Raw genomic sequence first — 17,388 nt, 5'->3', positions numbered from 1 at the left:
AAATTTTTGTCCGTTTTTCTGGTCGCTCCAGAGGCCGCAATAGTGGATCAGACCAAAGAATAAGCATGCCTGTTTTCATAAAGATCAGTCAATATTTAGCGGGTCAAATGGACCCTGACTTTTGTGTGAAAAATGACAAAATTTGTATTCTATAGCATATACCCCTGAAGGACATAGACCCGAACAGTTTATATTATATCCAAGAGGAGTGGTTGACCTTTAAATTAATACCAATTATATTGTTGTATGTGCTCGGATACAGGTATCTCCGTATTCGTATATTATTTAGTAACCCATTATCACTCTACAGAGGGGACCTATAGCGCTGATCGCTTTGAAATGTTCCATGAGGTTTCAGTTATGGTCAAGGACAACGCCTATAATTTTCGGTGATGACCAGATAATAATTTTGGAATGATGTGGACCGAAAACTTAATTTTTTGTGTTATTTTCGAGTCGGTCTATAGACTACAAATGAAAGCCGAACATCACAACACATCCCACGGTGAAGGGAATCTGGACAATAGCAGTACTGAATACTCGTAATATTCGAAAAATATGTCAGTGTAAGGACAATAGGTGTACTGAACAATATCTGGACAATAGCTGTACTGAATACTAGTAATATTCGGGAAATGTGTCAGTGTAAGGAAGAGGTGCTGTTTACCTCTAATCGGGTAAGAGGGTGCAAATATCACGAAATATTGCCCAGGCTCGGAATATACATCCGCAGAAAATTTAAGTTCCGTGGTAGTTGTGTAGGGTATCGTATGGTCGGCCCCGTCCGACTATACTGCTCCGCTCACTGGTTTTAAATTTGTTTCCAATATTTTTAAGATATTTAAAGTTATCCGAACTGTGTGCGATTGCAATGACATCAATTGGTTAAAAATGCCGAGGACGCCATAAAGTTCGTAACCACATGTGGTTGTCTGTTCAAATGACGATTGATATTGCTACCACACCCAGAGTATTTGGTATATTAATTAATCTCGGTCAAGTTTGCTTGAAATCGGTTCAGATTTATATATAGCATAGCTTCCATATACAATTTCGACCTATTCATCAGTAAAGATACATATGTGGAATATCCCCAAAGTGGTGAAGGGTATCATATAGTCGGCCCAGCCCGACGTTACTACTTTCCTTACTGCTTATATTTTGAATTATCATTGGATGTCTTATGTTCCTCCCAAAAATTATAAGTATCAAACAACCTTTATGTATACCTCCATATAAAGGTCCAGCCCCAAATCTTCTTACAAAAATTATAAATATGAGTCGATCTTTGATATAATCCCCTTTTATTAGGTATTCGATGGTCCAAGTCGGAAAACGATTGTATAACCAATATAAGCAGATATCAGGGGTGGAACGTGGCCAAGACGAAGCGAAGAAAAACACAGAACAGCAGACGACTGCCTCGAACGATAAGTCAAACATTCCCTCCACTTCCTAGGATCTTTATAAACATCTCCGACCTTCAGCTCGCTATAACTACCTCTTCAACTTATACAAAAATAGGCTGGCCTTCGGCTTCTCTATAAAAGTACATTACTTATGTTAGCTTTAAAGCCTTCGTCATATCCATAAATATCCAAATTCCGGGTCGGAAAACTAATGAAAGGCTGGCTTAGAATGTCGGAGGAGCGATGAAGCTTAGAATATGATATGATAAAGCAAAGATATTGCTGAGATCACGACAAGAAAGATGCATCTATCTGGGGCACAAGGATATAACCTGGCCAGTATCAATTGGAGAAAAAACAACGAAAAGCAAACGATTGTCTGGTAGGATAAGTCTTGCCAGCGTTTGGCTTCTGTATAAACGTCCTTGACATCAGCTCGCTTAAAAGACCACATAGATCTCTTACCATAAGCTCACCTATAAAAGTTCGAAGCAATCAGCTCTGTAAAGAAATAGAAAGCTGAGCCGTGCCAAAGTATCCAGAAGATGAACGCTGCTAAATCTACTAGCCGTATAGTACAAAAGAGAAGGACGTAGCTAGTACTAGTGATGCCGAAAAAATGCGTCGGGTAAACTGGAAAAGGAGTAGAGGTGATCAACAAATAGATCATAGGCTACATGCTGCAAAGCTGTCACTCTAACGATCTGCTTATGCTCCAGTTTGTGACATCAACAATCATAGAGTCCCTGGAAAAACATGTGTTGACATTTCTCTCCACACAAAACATTCAAACTTTGTCTGGTGAGGGAAGGGGACATTCCTCAACTACAAAAAACAAAAAAAATATTTTTCAGAGATTAACGCGAGTCTTTGGTCTGCAGAAAAATACACTCCAATTTGAAACTTCACACTGCATAGAAGCCCCGTCTCCATAAACGAGACAATCACACTTAAGCTGATGAGGATGACTACAAAAGGCAACTGTCTTCGTTCGATTTTAGAACAGAGAGTTCACAATAGAACGGTTAATCGAATTCTTTGGTATGTAGAAAAAGCTACTGCGTTTGCCAGTCAGGGATGACAACGAAGAAGGACTCTCTTTGTGGTAGCCTTGGACAATTCTGGCCAAAATTTAGGGTATGGCGCTACTTGTCCAACGCTGTTCCAAATTGGGAAGACAAAGATTGATTGAAGGCAAAAGCAGCGAGGGAGCACCACCAACTAAGAAAATTAAGGGCGCCGAGGAGAAACTGACTGACTCTCATGACGACCGTATTTGATAGGCAAAAAAATACTTTATTGGAGTGAGACGACAACAATGGTTCTGTTGGGAAAAAAATAATCAAAGGTAATATACACATCGGGCTAATCCCGAAGCCTGGCAAAAACAATGAATAAGGCGTAATACGTGTCCAAATATTCTGTATTTTGAAGCTTTTTGGTGTTAATTTAAAATCTCCCTATCAAAAATGGTCAATATAGGCCTACATCTCAAATTGTCACTACCAAAAATTATCAATATTGAGCAAATTTTCCGCCATGTTTTGACATAGACCCCATAGAAGAGTAGAGTCCCATTGTCAGTTTTTTGAAAGGTCTAGCATTACCCCATTTGGAGACGAGCTTGATGATCAAAGTTTTGTAATGAAAAAAAAAAACCAGAGAGAGAAAATATAAAACGCCGATATGTTCGGCCAGGCCGAACTTTTTATATCATCCAGCATATTGTGAACTTCAAATACCTTGTGAACTTCCAGACCATTATAGATGGTGGGATATGCCATCGTTAAATTTTGTAAGGAGATTTGACACCCAATGAGAACTCAAAATACCTAATTAATGTCAACGTGTCCAAAACTCTAAAGATATCGCATAATGGCGCGTACCTTTATATATAGAGACTATCGCTATAGTATATAAGAACCAGAATATCTTAGAAACAATCGAGCTGTATAAGTGGTCCGAATATTTCAATTCATGGTCCTTTTAGTAAACACATGCCATCTCCAATACCATTAGGTGGTTGTAATTAAAATTTTTTACGATACAAAATTGTTGCCACATCCTCACGATATTTATGTACTCTCAAAATATTCCTATATAAAAATGCACCCTCTCAATTTTTGTTTCGAAATTGCAAAGCTTTGCGTATTTTTTAATAAAAACTCTGAGTTTAATAGCCTCAGACACATAAAAATCTTGTTTAATGCTGCCGCGTAGTAAACAAACGAAACAGACAAACTTTGAAGCCATAAACAATGTTTGTGCAAAGCCAAGAAACTCCACCGAAAATCTTTGGAAACTTATTGCTAGCTGGGATGCGTGGCTGAATGCCTGACTGGCTGGCTGGCAATGCAGGCCGGCTTACACGTTAAGTGGTTAAATTAAAAATACACAAATCATAAAAATGTTCAATTGCAACTTGCGGAGGAAAGGAGCAAACGGTGGGTGGGCCAAAAGGGTGGGTTTCCCGTTTTTTCGTTCAAAAATGAAAATGAACAAAACATCGACGTCGACAAATATTCATAAAACAAAAAAAACGTGCATTTCTAAGTACATGTAGTCCCAGTTCGTTAGCAATTTAGTAACAATTTACGAGACAAAAGAACAACAAGCGTTAAAACAACAACACCCCTCCACCTAACGGCTTTGCTAACAGAAGCCCTTTTCAGCAGGAGCAGCAGTAGCATCACTGCCTTAATGTGAATTCACTCACTTCGAATGACAAAAGGGATGGATGGCAATGGTGGCTCCCAATTTTCTTCAAGACAAACAGAGTTGCCTTTTGTCTGTTTTTCATTAAAACAAAAAAACAACAACCCTTGTTTGATATTAAAACTTGTGTTCCTCCTCCTTTTGTTTATGATGATGATGACGACGGCAACGACGTTGCTACCTCTGGATGGTGCTGGTTGGGTGCTGATGCACAACCTGGTCTCCAAAAGGTGTTCATTCGGCACTGCTTCAGAATTGCCGCTGTTGTGTTCAGCTGTGTGTAAGAGAGCAACTGTTGTTTATGATGATTCCAACCACTTGAAATGTATTGCCACTTATTGTTGTTGATGTTGTTGTTTCCATACTTTTTAGTATTTGTTGTAAATCGTTGTTTGCTACGCTTAATGAAATGCATACAAAACAAGAAACACGCAGCTTCCACGCTTGCAAACGCAGCAAAAATTAAACATAAATTTACCTTATTTATTTGCCCCATTTTATTTTCGCATTCGCATCCTTTTGTTGCTTGGGGGACTGGGTACAGGTGCAAACGTTTTAATTCCGCCACTTATAATTTTTGTTCGTGTTGTTGTTATTAAGTGTTGTTTTGTTTCCAGATGCATTAGAAAGTTTCAACAATGATTTATATAATTGTATGTTGGCGTGGAATATTTTATAAAAATCAGTAATGAAAGTGGTAGGGATGGGTGTTATCAATACCTCGGAGTGGCAGGCATTTTATAAATAAAAAAATCTGAGAAATATTTGTCAACATATGTTTTTCAAGAGATTTCATATGGCACCTATCTAGTTTCGGTCCTATCCTCAATTTATCGAGGAGTTTCTACCCTCCACAATAAAGATTTCCGAATTATTCCTATATTATCTAATCTAAACATGTAAATACAAGTGCCACAAAAAATTACTTCGTGAGATTATTTAAACATAGACCGATATTTTTAACCTTATACAGATATTGATTTTTGTTATCCACCTGATGAGAAACCAAAATATCGAATTCGGTTAAAACCAGTATCCATGATCCTTAAAATAACGAAAATAAATCTGCGAATTACCTGAAGAACCTAAACCAAACACGACATAATATAATATTTTAAGCAATCCTATATTATGTTTGAAGATGGGACGTATCCGTCCACTCCTTCTAATACCTCCTCTACGAAAAAAGTTCATATTTCAAACACTTTACGAATTTTTCGACCATATTCTTAGATAGGACCCACCGATTCACTCATTCTAATACCTTCCCCACCAAGTGCCAATTCAGTTGGGTCAATATTAATCATTTTTAGTGCGGAGATGTGGTGACACCGTTATGAAACCCCAAAATACCAAAATTAGAGACAATTTGTGAGAAAAACATGCCAAAAATCCCCATATTGGGAGCTACCCTTAAAAGAGGGTCAATATTAATGATATACCATGAGAACAAAAAATACAAAATTACAGCCAAGTTGGTCGTAAAACGTGTCCTAAATCCCCAAAATACCGAATGTTTGGGGGTACCGTTATATGGGGGCTACGTTGAAACTTGGGTCAATATTAATAATTTTCGGAACGAATATATGTTATTCAATGAAAACCCAAAATACCAGATAACATCCAGTCCGGTTGGATAACGCGTCCAAAATGCTTGAAATACCGAATACTGGGGGTACCGTTATATGGCGGCTACCCTGAAACTTCAGTCAATAATAATCATTTTTGGTAGGGATATGTGTTATTCAATGATAACCCAAAATACAAAATAAAAACGAGTTCGGTTGGAAAACTTATCCAAAATCTCTAAATCCTCAACTTGGGTCATATTAATCATTTTTGGTACGAATATGTGTTATTTAATGAGAACCGAAAATGTCAAATTACAGCCAACTAGTTTGGAAAGTGTGTCTAAAATCGCCAAATATTGCGGGTACCGTTATATGGGGGGCTACACCAAAACGTGGACCGTTATATGCCATTTGCAATGCCAAACATGCTAGAAGTACTAGCAATGTCTGTACACAATTTCACAGCTGTGAAACCTTGAAATAATTTAAATATGAAAACTACTAAATTCAGTTGAAAACGTTGCTAAATCCTAAAAAAATACGAAATTGCGGCCGTAAATTTATGTGGGACCTATATCAAAACTTGGACCTATATAGACAATTTTCGGCAGAAATTGCATTTTACCCCCAAATACCCAGAAATGCCGCAAAAACTTTGACGCCTCATGCATGCAATTAAGAACTAATTCGGTTAAGAAACGCATCAAAAATCCCGTAGTACGAAATTTTTGGAGGTGGCATATATGGGCTACAAGGAAACTTTTTTCTGGTAGTCCCCATATAACGGCACCCCCAAATTTTTGGTATTTTAGGGGTTCTGATCGTATTTTTCGACCGAATTGACTGCAATTTAGTAAGTCGAGTTTTTATTAGGCAGCAAATCTCTCCACTATAAATTAAAAATATAGGTTCATTTTTTCGGGAAGCCCCCATATAAGGGTACCCCCCAATTTTCGGCATTTTGGGGTTCTTGAGCGCGTTTTTCAACCAAATTCTTTGTAATTTGGTTTTTTGTAGTCGTATATGGTAACAAACCTCCCTCCCAAAAATTATTAATATTCGCCCCCTTTTAAGGGTAGTCCACATATAACACCCTTTTTATACCCTTCATTACACTGTGGTATTGTGTCTTTGTGTGGAAAAAAATCGAAATATACCAATGGTTCCTTTTGAGAATATGCATAGAATCACTTTCTGAGTCGATTTATGCATGTCCGTCCGTCCGTCCATGTATTTTTGTTAACAAAGTACAGGTTCCATTTATGATCCGACTTGGATGAAATTTGGCACAGGTCAGTTAACCCTTTGACGTATTTCCACGAGTCTGACTCGTGGTACAATTTCTGTGCCTAAATTGATTATCACGAGTCTAACTCGTGGTGTGTTGAAGTGTACATTTGATGAAAAGAGTGCAATTTTCCCGTTATTTTCAGCTAATAATTTGAACAAAAAAATTGTTGCAGTTGAGTACAAAGTCTAATGCAAATCAGTTGTCTAATTATCAATTTTGCATAAAAAACCGGTTCACTTAGTGCAAGTTGTGTGCAAACAGTTGGAAGCGAACTTCGTTGCGCTAATTGATACGTCAAAAGGTTAATAGGCCCAAGGACAAACCCTATTGAAATTGGAGAAATCGGTTCAGATTTAGATATAGCTCCCATATATATTTTCGTCCGATTTTAACTTATTGATGCACCAAACTCCCAATAGTAATCCGATTGAGACAAAATTTTGCACAGAGTATTGTCTAGTCTAGATAGTTGTATGCCAAGTTTTGTTGAAATAGGTTCAGATTTAGATATAGCTGTCCTCACTCGAACGATAATGTCAAATTCACTCACTTGTTTTATAGCTATCGAATCAATTACAAAATCGTGAACTATGTACCAAAATTTCAAGCACTTTCACACAACAAAATAAAATTGTTTGGATCATTTTTTATAGGCATCGTTTGGATTTTTATTCATATTTTTGGAAAATATAACAAATATTGATATTTTTTATGTTCAAATATGTGTTTGTATTTGTGTAGTTTATATAAATAGAAAAACAGGCTTTAAAACTTGGGTTTATGTATAACGAAAAAACTGTCCTCACTCGAACGAGAATGTCAAATTCACTCACTTGCTATGAAGCTATCGAATGAATTGGAAAATCGCGAATTATGTACCAACATTTCAAGGACTTTCACACAACACAATCTAAAAAACCAATAAGAAAAGTTCAAAAGTCGGACGGGGCCGACTATATGATACCCTTCACCACTATGCAAAACATGTTAATATCTACAATATCCTGTAGATATAGAAATTTCGCATACATCAGTCGGGACCTAATTCAGTACTCTGTGCAAAATGTTGCTTTAGTCGGACCACTATTGGGAGTTTGGTGCACTACTTACATTAAATTGGACGAAACTATACATCGGAGCTATATCTAAATCTGAACCGATTTCAACAAACATTGGCATATAACTATCTAGACCTAATTCAATACTCTGTGCAAAATGTTGTCTCAATCGGACCACAAGATGCATCAATAAGTTGAAATGGGACGAAAATATATATGGGAGCTATATCTAAATCTGAACCGATTTTCTCCAATATGATTCGTCCTTGGGTCAATTAAGTGACCTGTGCCAAATTTCATCCAAATCGAATCATAAATGCGATCTGTACTTTGTTAACAAAAATACATGGACGGACGGACGGACAGACGGACATGCATAAATCGACACAGAAAGTGATTCTATGCATATTCACAAAAGGAACCATGGGTCTATCACGATTATTTTTGCCTGTTACAAACATATGCACAACGACACAATACCCTGTACCACAGTGCGGTGAAGGGTATAAAAAGGGGGTTATAAGTGGACCACCCCTAAAAGGGGCGAATATTAATAATTTTTGGGAGGGAGGTTTGTTACCATATACGACTACAAAAAACCAAATTACAAAGAATTTGGTTGAAAAACGCGTTCAAGAACCCCAAAATACCGAAAATTGGGGGTACCCCTATATGGGGGCTACCCGAAAAATTGACCTATATTTATTATTTATAGTGGAGAGATTTGCTACCTAATAAGAACTCGACGTACTAAATTACAGTCAATTCGGTCGAAAAATACGATCAGAGCCCTCCAAATACCAAAAATTTGGGAGTACCGTTATATGGGGACTAACAGCAAAACTGGAACTCGATTATTTTTGCCTGTTACAAACATATGCACAAAGGCAAAATACCCTGTACCACAATGTGGTGAAGGGTATAATAAAATAAAATTGTACAAAATTCTTACAAATACTGAAAATTTCCATTTGACATTTTTTTATGTTCAAATGTGTTCTCATTTCCCATTTGACTCTCATTTACTGAACATTTTTGTAAAACTTTACATTTAATTTAGTAGTTTTTCGCGTGTTATACGTAACGGCAAACGAACGGAAGCTTTCGAAATACATGAACGCTTTTTTAAAAGAAAGTGAGTGGGCTACTTTCTTTCGCATTGGTTTTCGTTCGAAATAGAAAAATAGACTGAAAATGTTATTTGGATAAAACAAACCATGAAGTGAGTAATGAGCATTTAAATTATAAATCGTTTTATCATCTGGAAAAAGTCAGAGACTGGGATAGGATAAATGCAGATACACCACTATTTTTTTTAAAGATGGATGGAGGTGATCGATTGTGGAAAATAGATAAAATGTCAACACATTATAATTTTTGAATTGTTGTTACTTTGCGTAAAAATTGTGTTTCAAAAAAATTACCACCATTACAGAAAACAGAGAATTATTTAATAACTTCAATACAACTACTACAACATGGACATTTCATGTGAGCATATAAAAAATATCAGGGTTTACCTAATTTTAAAATTAAATTTAGTAAATATTGCAGCTGTATATAGGATGCTTACTAATTGATCATATCTAAATTTTAATTTGATAACTTCAGCAGGGGCAGCGAAGCGTCACGGGTTCCACTAGTAGGGGAGACTGGGGCACCTTCGGCATCGGGGCACCTTCGGCAATCACGTTTTCGATATGAAGCTCTCACCGTACATCACTAGTTTCGATACATAGGTATCGAATATCGAAATAAATAACTGACACAAAGTTTGAAATTTCTAGCTAAGAAGCTTATTTAGATACACAGGTTTTTGTATTTTTATAGATGTTTCTGTAATATTTCAATTCCATTTCGTAAGTATTTCGTGTATAAAACTTTTTAAATTTATTATTAAAATCAATATTATTAAAAAGTGGTTAACTACGATGTGTATTATTATTGAAATATTTAAAAATATAACGTGTTTACAAAACAGATAGAAACAAATGAAAAAAAAACTATAAAAAGTACATTCGGGGTACATTCGGCATTTTAAAGTGGGGCACATTCGGCCATATACAGATTGTGCAATATTATTTCCTTAAAATGTTTTTGAGTTTGTCTTTAAAACTAATCCTTTAATATGGTTCGAAATTGCACACATAAGATCAAACGTGCTTGTATTGACGAAAATGCGATAGAAAACCCCTATTTCTGAAAGTGTGTCTCGACCTTGAGATGTAAACGTCCGCCGCTAGAAAATAAAGCCCTATAATTCAAACATTGTGTGGCGTATTAAAACCAAATAGAGCCTTTATAGGATCCGAATTTCAACCAGACTGATAGCGATGACAATTACCCGGCTAAGAATATAGTGCCGAATGTGCCCCATCAAATGCCGAAGCTACCCCGGGTTGGGGCACATTCGGCGAATTTGACTTTTTTTACAAAACTGTAAAATTGTTTAACTAATACTATTTTTTTATATCTTTTTGGTACTATTTTTTATAATTAAGTGTCAGAGAACAATAATCAGCCATAAAGTTTTAATATATGTTGAATAAGTACTGAGATATAGAGCTCTAAAAAAAAGTGCCGAAGGTGCCCCAGTCTCCCCTATTTTATAAAATCCAAATACAAAAAATCGGACGAAAATATATATCTAAATCTGAACCGATTTCAACAAAACATCCCGCGCGTCAACCTGCTTTGTTCAATCGGACGAAACTATATATGGGAGCTATATCTAAATCAGAACCGATTTCAACAAAACATGGCATACGTCAATCTGGACCCAATTCAGTACGCTATGCAAAATTTTGTATCAATCGGGAAAAAACTTGGAATTTTTGTGCCCTATTTACATAAACTTGGACGAATGTATATTTGGGAGCTATATCTAAATCTGAACCGATTTTCTCCAAATTTAATAGAGTTTGTCCTTTGGTCAAATAATCCAAATCGAATCATAAATCCGACCTATACTTTGTTTACAATTTAACATGGACAAACAGACGGTCGGACTGACGGACATGCACAAATCGACCCAAAAAGTGAGTCTATGCATATTCTCAAAAGGAGTCATGAGTCTATCTCGATTCTTTTGCCTGCTACAAACATATGCATAAAGACATAATATAAATAATTTCAGCCAATATATATATATAGTCTTATCAAGAATATATGGGGTATCAAGTGAATATGTTATGCTAAACTAATAAATAAATTTGTTATGGGTAACCATATGAATCGTAAGTACACCTTTCGTTTGTCTTTTCGAAATTAAATTTCACACACTTTCCAATTAATTGAACACTCCGTGAAATGTAATCCCAAAAATTCACCTGTGCATAATTCAACACTAAACTACATTTAATCTTCCCTTCCCCCTAAACTCCCCAGAGAACCAGAAAATTGTCTTCTGTCAACGAAATCCTTATTAATTCCTCTTAAAAAATATTTTTTAATAAAAAAATTCTTATTATCAGCATGCGAAAAACACAACCATCTTCTCCCAAGCCTTATTTCCCATTTTTCATATTTTGTCCCACTCCAAGCGGGTTTTTTTCACACCATGTTTCATTTAAAAACCATCACGTAAAGCTGATTATCCAATTTTGTTGTACGTTTATTATTTGAACATGTGTGACTGTGTGTGCGTGTGTGTGTTTGTGCGATGTATGTAGGACAAGTGGTGCGGTCGGATACGTTGCATTGCTATCCTTGCAGACAAATACATGTGTATAAGTGGCACATATACAAATATTATTACATTTCATGTGTTTACATTTTTTTCCACCACAATGCCTTTTTACCGTCTCAATATCATTTGTGTCCTTGTTATTGCTGTTGTTGTTCTTGGAGGGGATGGAGATGGCGGCATTGGCCTTCTCTCTTCAATATCCTTATAAATGGAATATTTGTTAAATATGCATGAAATAAACAAACAACAACAAATAACACACAAACCAATGTACGAACGAACGAGCGGTATAAAAATGTTTCGTATAACTTGAAATTATTCTTTATGATTATGAGCCGTGTTGCATTAGCAACAACCACAACAGCAACAACAAAAATATTTTGCTATGGTATGTTGTGGGTTGCAAGGCCAATGTTAGTTACCAATTAAATAAAAATGTGTTTCTGTCTATGTGGTGGTTGGATTTCTTTCGTCGATTGCCAATACTTGAACACGTATTGAGTGGCGGAGGAGGATTACACCTGAATCCCTGTGAAAAGGATACGGCATAAATAATGAATGAAAAAAATAAATGTAAACAACAGCTGCAATTTCTTAGCGTTAACGTTCGTCCTTTCGGCGTCGTCATCGCCATCTAATATATTGGAGAAAAGAAAACAACCGTTAAGCCCTAATTAAACCGTGAAATTCGAAAACCACGAAACAAATACAGGGTAATAGGTAAATATTTGTAATCCTGTTCAATTTGTGTGTGTGCTGCGTAATATTGGAAGTATTTGCTGTTGTGTACATTTTTTGATATAATGGTTATTATAGCAAAAGAGGGTGGGTACATACGTATATTTTTAACGATATTTTAAAATATGTTTGCTGAAAAAAATGTGTTTTTTCACAAAAATACCCTGATATATCCTGTAGTCAAAATCACTGAAATTTTCTTAACCAGTAAGGAAAGTTCAAAAGTCGGACGACTATATGATACCCTTCACCACTTTGGGTACATACAAAAGATGTTCATATGTGCAATAGCCTTTTGATAGAATAGACATATCATCATTGGAGAACTTATTTCGACCTGCGTACAATAATATTTAAACTAAAATAAAACCAGTAAGGAAAGTTCAAAAGTCGGACGGGGCCGACTATATGATACCCTTCATCACTTTGGATACATATAAGAGATGTTAATATATACAATATCATGTAGATAGAAGAGACATATTGTCTTTTCAGAACCATTAGAATGTAATAGGTGATCTGCATAGATACATGTGTGATCTACATAGATATTTGAACCGATTAAAACCCCATACATATACAATTTTGAAATCTATGAAATATTGCAAGTCAATTGGATTTTTTTATGTACCATCTGTATAAAATCGAGCATGTACGTGCGTATAAAATTTGTATACTGCAGCACAGTGCGTTGTCCACAACTTTATATCTAATCTACACCGATTTTTGCATACTTTAGTGCACATCACTCTAAACACACCACCGCCAAATTTCGTGTAAATCGAATAAACATAGGCTCTTTGGTGCACTATTTGCATAAAACCGGGCGAACATATATATGAGAGCTATATCTAAATCTTAACCGATTTCATCAAAATTTTACAGATATAAAACTGGACTTAAGTCAGTACGCTGTGTACCATTTTGTTTAAATCGGACTATCCTTGCAAGTTTGGTGCACTATTTACATAAAATCGGAAAAAAATGTATATGGGAGCTATATATAAATCTGAACCGATTAAAAAAACTTCACGGACATCAAGTCGGACTGAATTAAGTACGATGTGCAAAATTGCGTTTCAATCTAATAAATATATGGGACGTGGTGCACCAAATTTTATAAAATTGGACGAAACTATATATAGGAGCTATATCTAAATACGGGAGCTATAGCTAAATCGATTTCAACAAAACTTTGTATACGTCAATCCAGACCTAATTCAGTATGCTATGCAAAATTTTGTCACAATCGGACGAATATTGGCAGTATGGTGCTTCGTCCTTGGACGAAATAAGTGATATGTGTCAAATTTCATCCAAATCGGATTTTAAATGCGACCTGTACTTTGTTCACAAAAATACATGAACGGACAGACGGACGGACATGCATAAATCGACTCAGAAAGTAATTCTATACATATTCTCAAAGGGAACCATGGGTCTATCTCGATTCTATTTGCCTGTTACAAACATATGCACAAAGACATAATACCCTGTACCTCAGTGTGGTGAAGGGTATAAAAACACATACCAATCTGAAACATAGGAATCGAATGTCAATGCTCCATTTACATATATAGTTTATATGGGAGCTATATCTAAATCTATATCTAAATCTGACGTGAATATATAGGAGCTATATCTAAATCTGAACCGATTTCCACAAAATTTCGCGGACGTTAATCTGCGGTAATTTCATACGGATGTCAACCTGTAGTAGCATTAATACGCTATGCAAAATGTTGTCTCAATCGGACACACATTGACAGTATGGTGCACCATTGACATAAAATCGGAGGAAATTATATATGGGAGCAATATCTAAATCTGAACCGATTCTAGTGAAACACTACATATATAAATTTGGGCCTAATTCAGTACTCTGTGCAAAATTTTGTATCACCAATATTGGCAGTATGGTACTCTATATACACAAAATCAGACGAAACTAGATATGGAAGCTATATCTAAATCTGAACCAATTTTTCCCAATTTCAATAAGGTTCGTCCTTGGCCTAAACTAGTGGCATGTGCCAAATTTCATTCAAATCGTTACACCAAATCATAGACCTGTAGTTCTGGTAATATTAGCAATTAATCTAGAAAATTGAAAAAATACTATCATAACTAGTGAGAGCTCGTGAGTACAACAGACCAACAATGTGTATATCGACATTGAATTTTATTCTGAACAAAACTATATAGGTTGAAGGATGTGCGGCCAGATCTAAATTTTTATATTCTCCATCACGTGGCATTCAAAATTCCTAATATTGGTCGGGACTTTTAAATTGACACTATTTTATCGCAATACTGAAACCATAGTCTTTCATTTTTAGGCCTTCTCATTTGAGCCTTAAATATAAAACTTTAATTCATCCGAGAACATAATATTTCTACACTGATTCGGATTCCAATTGCTAAGTGATTTACAAATTCCGTTTAACTTCTGACAATTTGTTGATTATTTTTTTCAAAATAAATTTTTCATTTATTATATTTTTACTTTATGCACAATAGCCGGATTTATCTGGTATATTCATCGGAAACTGAGGCACACCGAAGAAAATAGAGTGTATACAGCCGACTTGTTCCGGGAATGGAGTCATCCAATCATGTTTCACAGTGAGTTAGTAGGAGGAATATGGGCGATAGATCAAAATAGTGTCAAGTTGTATCATAGTTTAGACAATTACCTTTAGATGGTGCCATGTGTCGAATTACATTTAAAATGTTGTGATCGATAGCAGAGACGCACACAATAAAAATTATATCGATAAATGTTATAAAAAGAAGATGTCGCTCATTAGTTTGGTTCGGATGATGTAGATATATAATCATGGTTCTGGTAAAACCTGAAATTGTTGAGCAAAATACTAAAAAACTGGCTCCATAGAATTAATGGAGGGTCCTCAAAGACAACAAATATATATGTGTAGGTATTAATTGCTATTTTCAATTTGTACCCGATCTTATACCAAAAGCCCTATTAGATATTCTCTTTTATCAGTCAAATTCACCTGAAATATTCACCAGTGGAAATGGCGCACTGGAAGATAGAATATTGCTCTCAGTAATAAACAACATATATGTGGCATTTTACTATCTTAGAACTAAATCCTACTTTAATAACCCTCTTTCGTGTGCCATCAGCTAAATTTTCTTCTTCAATATTATATTCCATTAAAATTTTTTCATCGACCTACTCGAATATTCTACTACTCCTATGTTAGTTACATTTGTAGAACTTTTGTCTGTTTTACTTCAATTAAGAATACACAAATATTATTTGTTGAAGAAATTAAACAACTTTTTGCCATGGTAATCAAATAAACAAAACTAAAAATAGTAAATTCTCTCCAATTCATTGCATTTGTATTAAGTATTTCATTGTAGACACCTCGCTTTTGCTGGCAAAATACTATAAAATTTAAAATCTTAATTTTTAGAAGAAACTCTTCAAACAACGATGTCGAACACATTGGAGTTAACGACAAATCCTTTCAAAAGGCCCATGAATGCCCTACAGAAGCAATGGTATCGTATATTGATAGCACGTAAACTGGGTTACGGCTCACCACGTCAACAAGCTGAAGTGACAGAGGAAAGCTAGTAAGTGAAATTTGTGTAAGTGAAATGTGTTTATATGAATGTGTGTGAGAGATTTTCTTTTCATTTCTTTCCTTTTGACTAAATTGTGGTTTTGGCCAACAAAAAAGAAATGAAGCCAGTCAAAAGGATAGGCTAAAATGTATTTAGAACTGATTGAATTTCCTGTCTTTGAATGTGTGCCTGTGTGTGTTTTTTCTCTTTCATTCATTTCTATGCTTTTCCGTTTTTTTTACTGGCTTGGTGGAAATGTGTTGGAAATTTGTAACTTCTGGCTTAAATTTCCGCAAAATTATTTACCCTTTAGCCAGATAAAATGCCGAAAACGTTACCAACAATCCTTCCATCGTTACAATCGACAATTCCGTGAGGAAATCAAACAACTGGAGGCCATGCAGCCAAGTGCCATTGATGCCATGAGATTGCACAGGTAAGGGCGTGGGACAACACCACCTCAACTTAACGTTGCATTATCAGTTCCGCTGTTTTTTTTTTTTTTTTTTTTTTGTCATTCTCTCAAAGAATTCATGCAAATCACATTGACCCCATTCCGTTTTGTTTTTTCTCTTCTTCTTCGTTTCTCATTAAATTCTAATGTTGCCGTTGTTTGTGTGTTAAAGGACCTTTGCCATTACAACACTTTGGTTACCTTTGCATTCGTTACGCGAGATCAACTTGACACTGGAACAACTTGAAAAGGTTTTGAGTGTCAAAGAAAGGCGACGCCTACAGCACATCCTGAAATATGGCATTGGCAACCATCGTTAATGCTGTGTGACTTCTTGGCAACTATTGTTGCAGTCGGAGAATGTTTGGCGAACAACAACAAAAAAGTTGTTACACCTTGGCTGATGTAATGTAATTTGAATATTTTAAAAAAAAGTTAAAAATAAATGCAAATGAAAAAAATGTTACATAGTTTTAAGTAGTACATTAGGAGGAGTACAATTATTGAGAATATGTAATATAACCTGGAGAAAAATTGAAAACTTTGTTCGGACTCCAAATGAGACAAAATAAGATCTATGTGGATGGTATATTATGATTATAAAATAGACAAGTCATTGGCCTCCTTCCCATTGGCCTCTGCAATGGAAATAGATCGAGAAAAAGTCCAGAAATATATGGGTGGAAAACAAAGAACTCAGTTTTAAATTTCAATGTCATGTCGCGAAATTTTCAGCATAGAATCTTTCGGCGACTTCCTTAGGCGTGGATTTATTAAATAATTTTTTTCAGAGACTACCTTAGGCGTGGATTTATTAAATAATTTTTTTCAGAGACTACCTTAGGCGTGGATTTATTAAAT

The 17,388-nt window shown here is 35.5% G+C and overlaps 1 protein-coding gene across 1 annotated transcript; it reads left to right on the top strand.

Moving 5' to 3' along the window:
* The first annotated feature begins 15,945 nt into the window (after positions 1-15,945).
* On the top strand, positions 15,946-16,864 carry LOC133330270 (uncharacterized). Its single transcript, XM_061538726.1, has 3 exons — positions 15,946-16,082; positions 16,387-16,509; positions 16,700-16,864. Exons 1-3 carry the CDS (start codon positions 15,985-15,987, stop codon positions 16,845-16,847), a joined length of 369 nt encoding a protein of 122 aa, XP_061394710.1. The 5' UTR covers positions 15,946-15,984; the 3' UTR covers positions 16,848-16,864.
* Positions 16,865-17,388: the final 524 nt, after the last annotated feature.

The sequence above is a fragment of the Musca vetustissima genome, unplaced genomic scaffold, assembly GCF_032173495.1.
Source record: "Musca vetustissima isolate MV318-11 ecotype Yass unplaced genomic scaffold, APGP_CSIRO_Mvet_v1 utg6147, whole genome shotgun sequence".
Taxonomy (NCBI): domain Eukaryota; kingdom Metazoa; phylum Arthropoda; class Insecta; order Diptera; family Muscidae; genus Musca; species Musca vetustissima.
The sequence above is the reverse complement of the archived record's forward strand: the minus strand, read 5'-3'. Positions and strand labels throughout refer to the sequence as shown.

Bases quoted from the DNA above. Each gene is read 5' to 3' on its own strand.
- LOC133330270 (XM_061538726.1), top strand. From the start codon at position 15,985: ATGAATGCCCTACAGAAGCAATGGTATCGTATATTGATAGCACGTAAA. The intron at 16,083-16,386 runs GTAAGTGAAATT...TTTACCCTTTAG, and splicing joins GAAGTGACAGAGGAAAGCTA to CCAGATAAAATGCCGAAAAC. The intron at 16,510-16,699 runs GTAAGGGCGTGG...TGTGTGTTAAAG, and splicing joins GATGCCATGAGATTGCACAG to GACCTTTGCCATTACAACAC.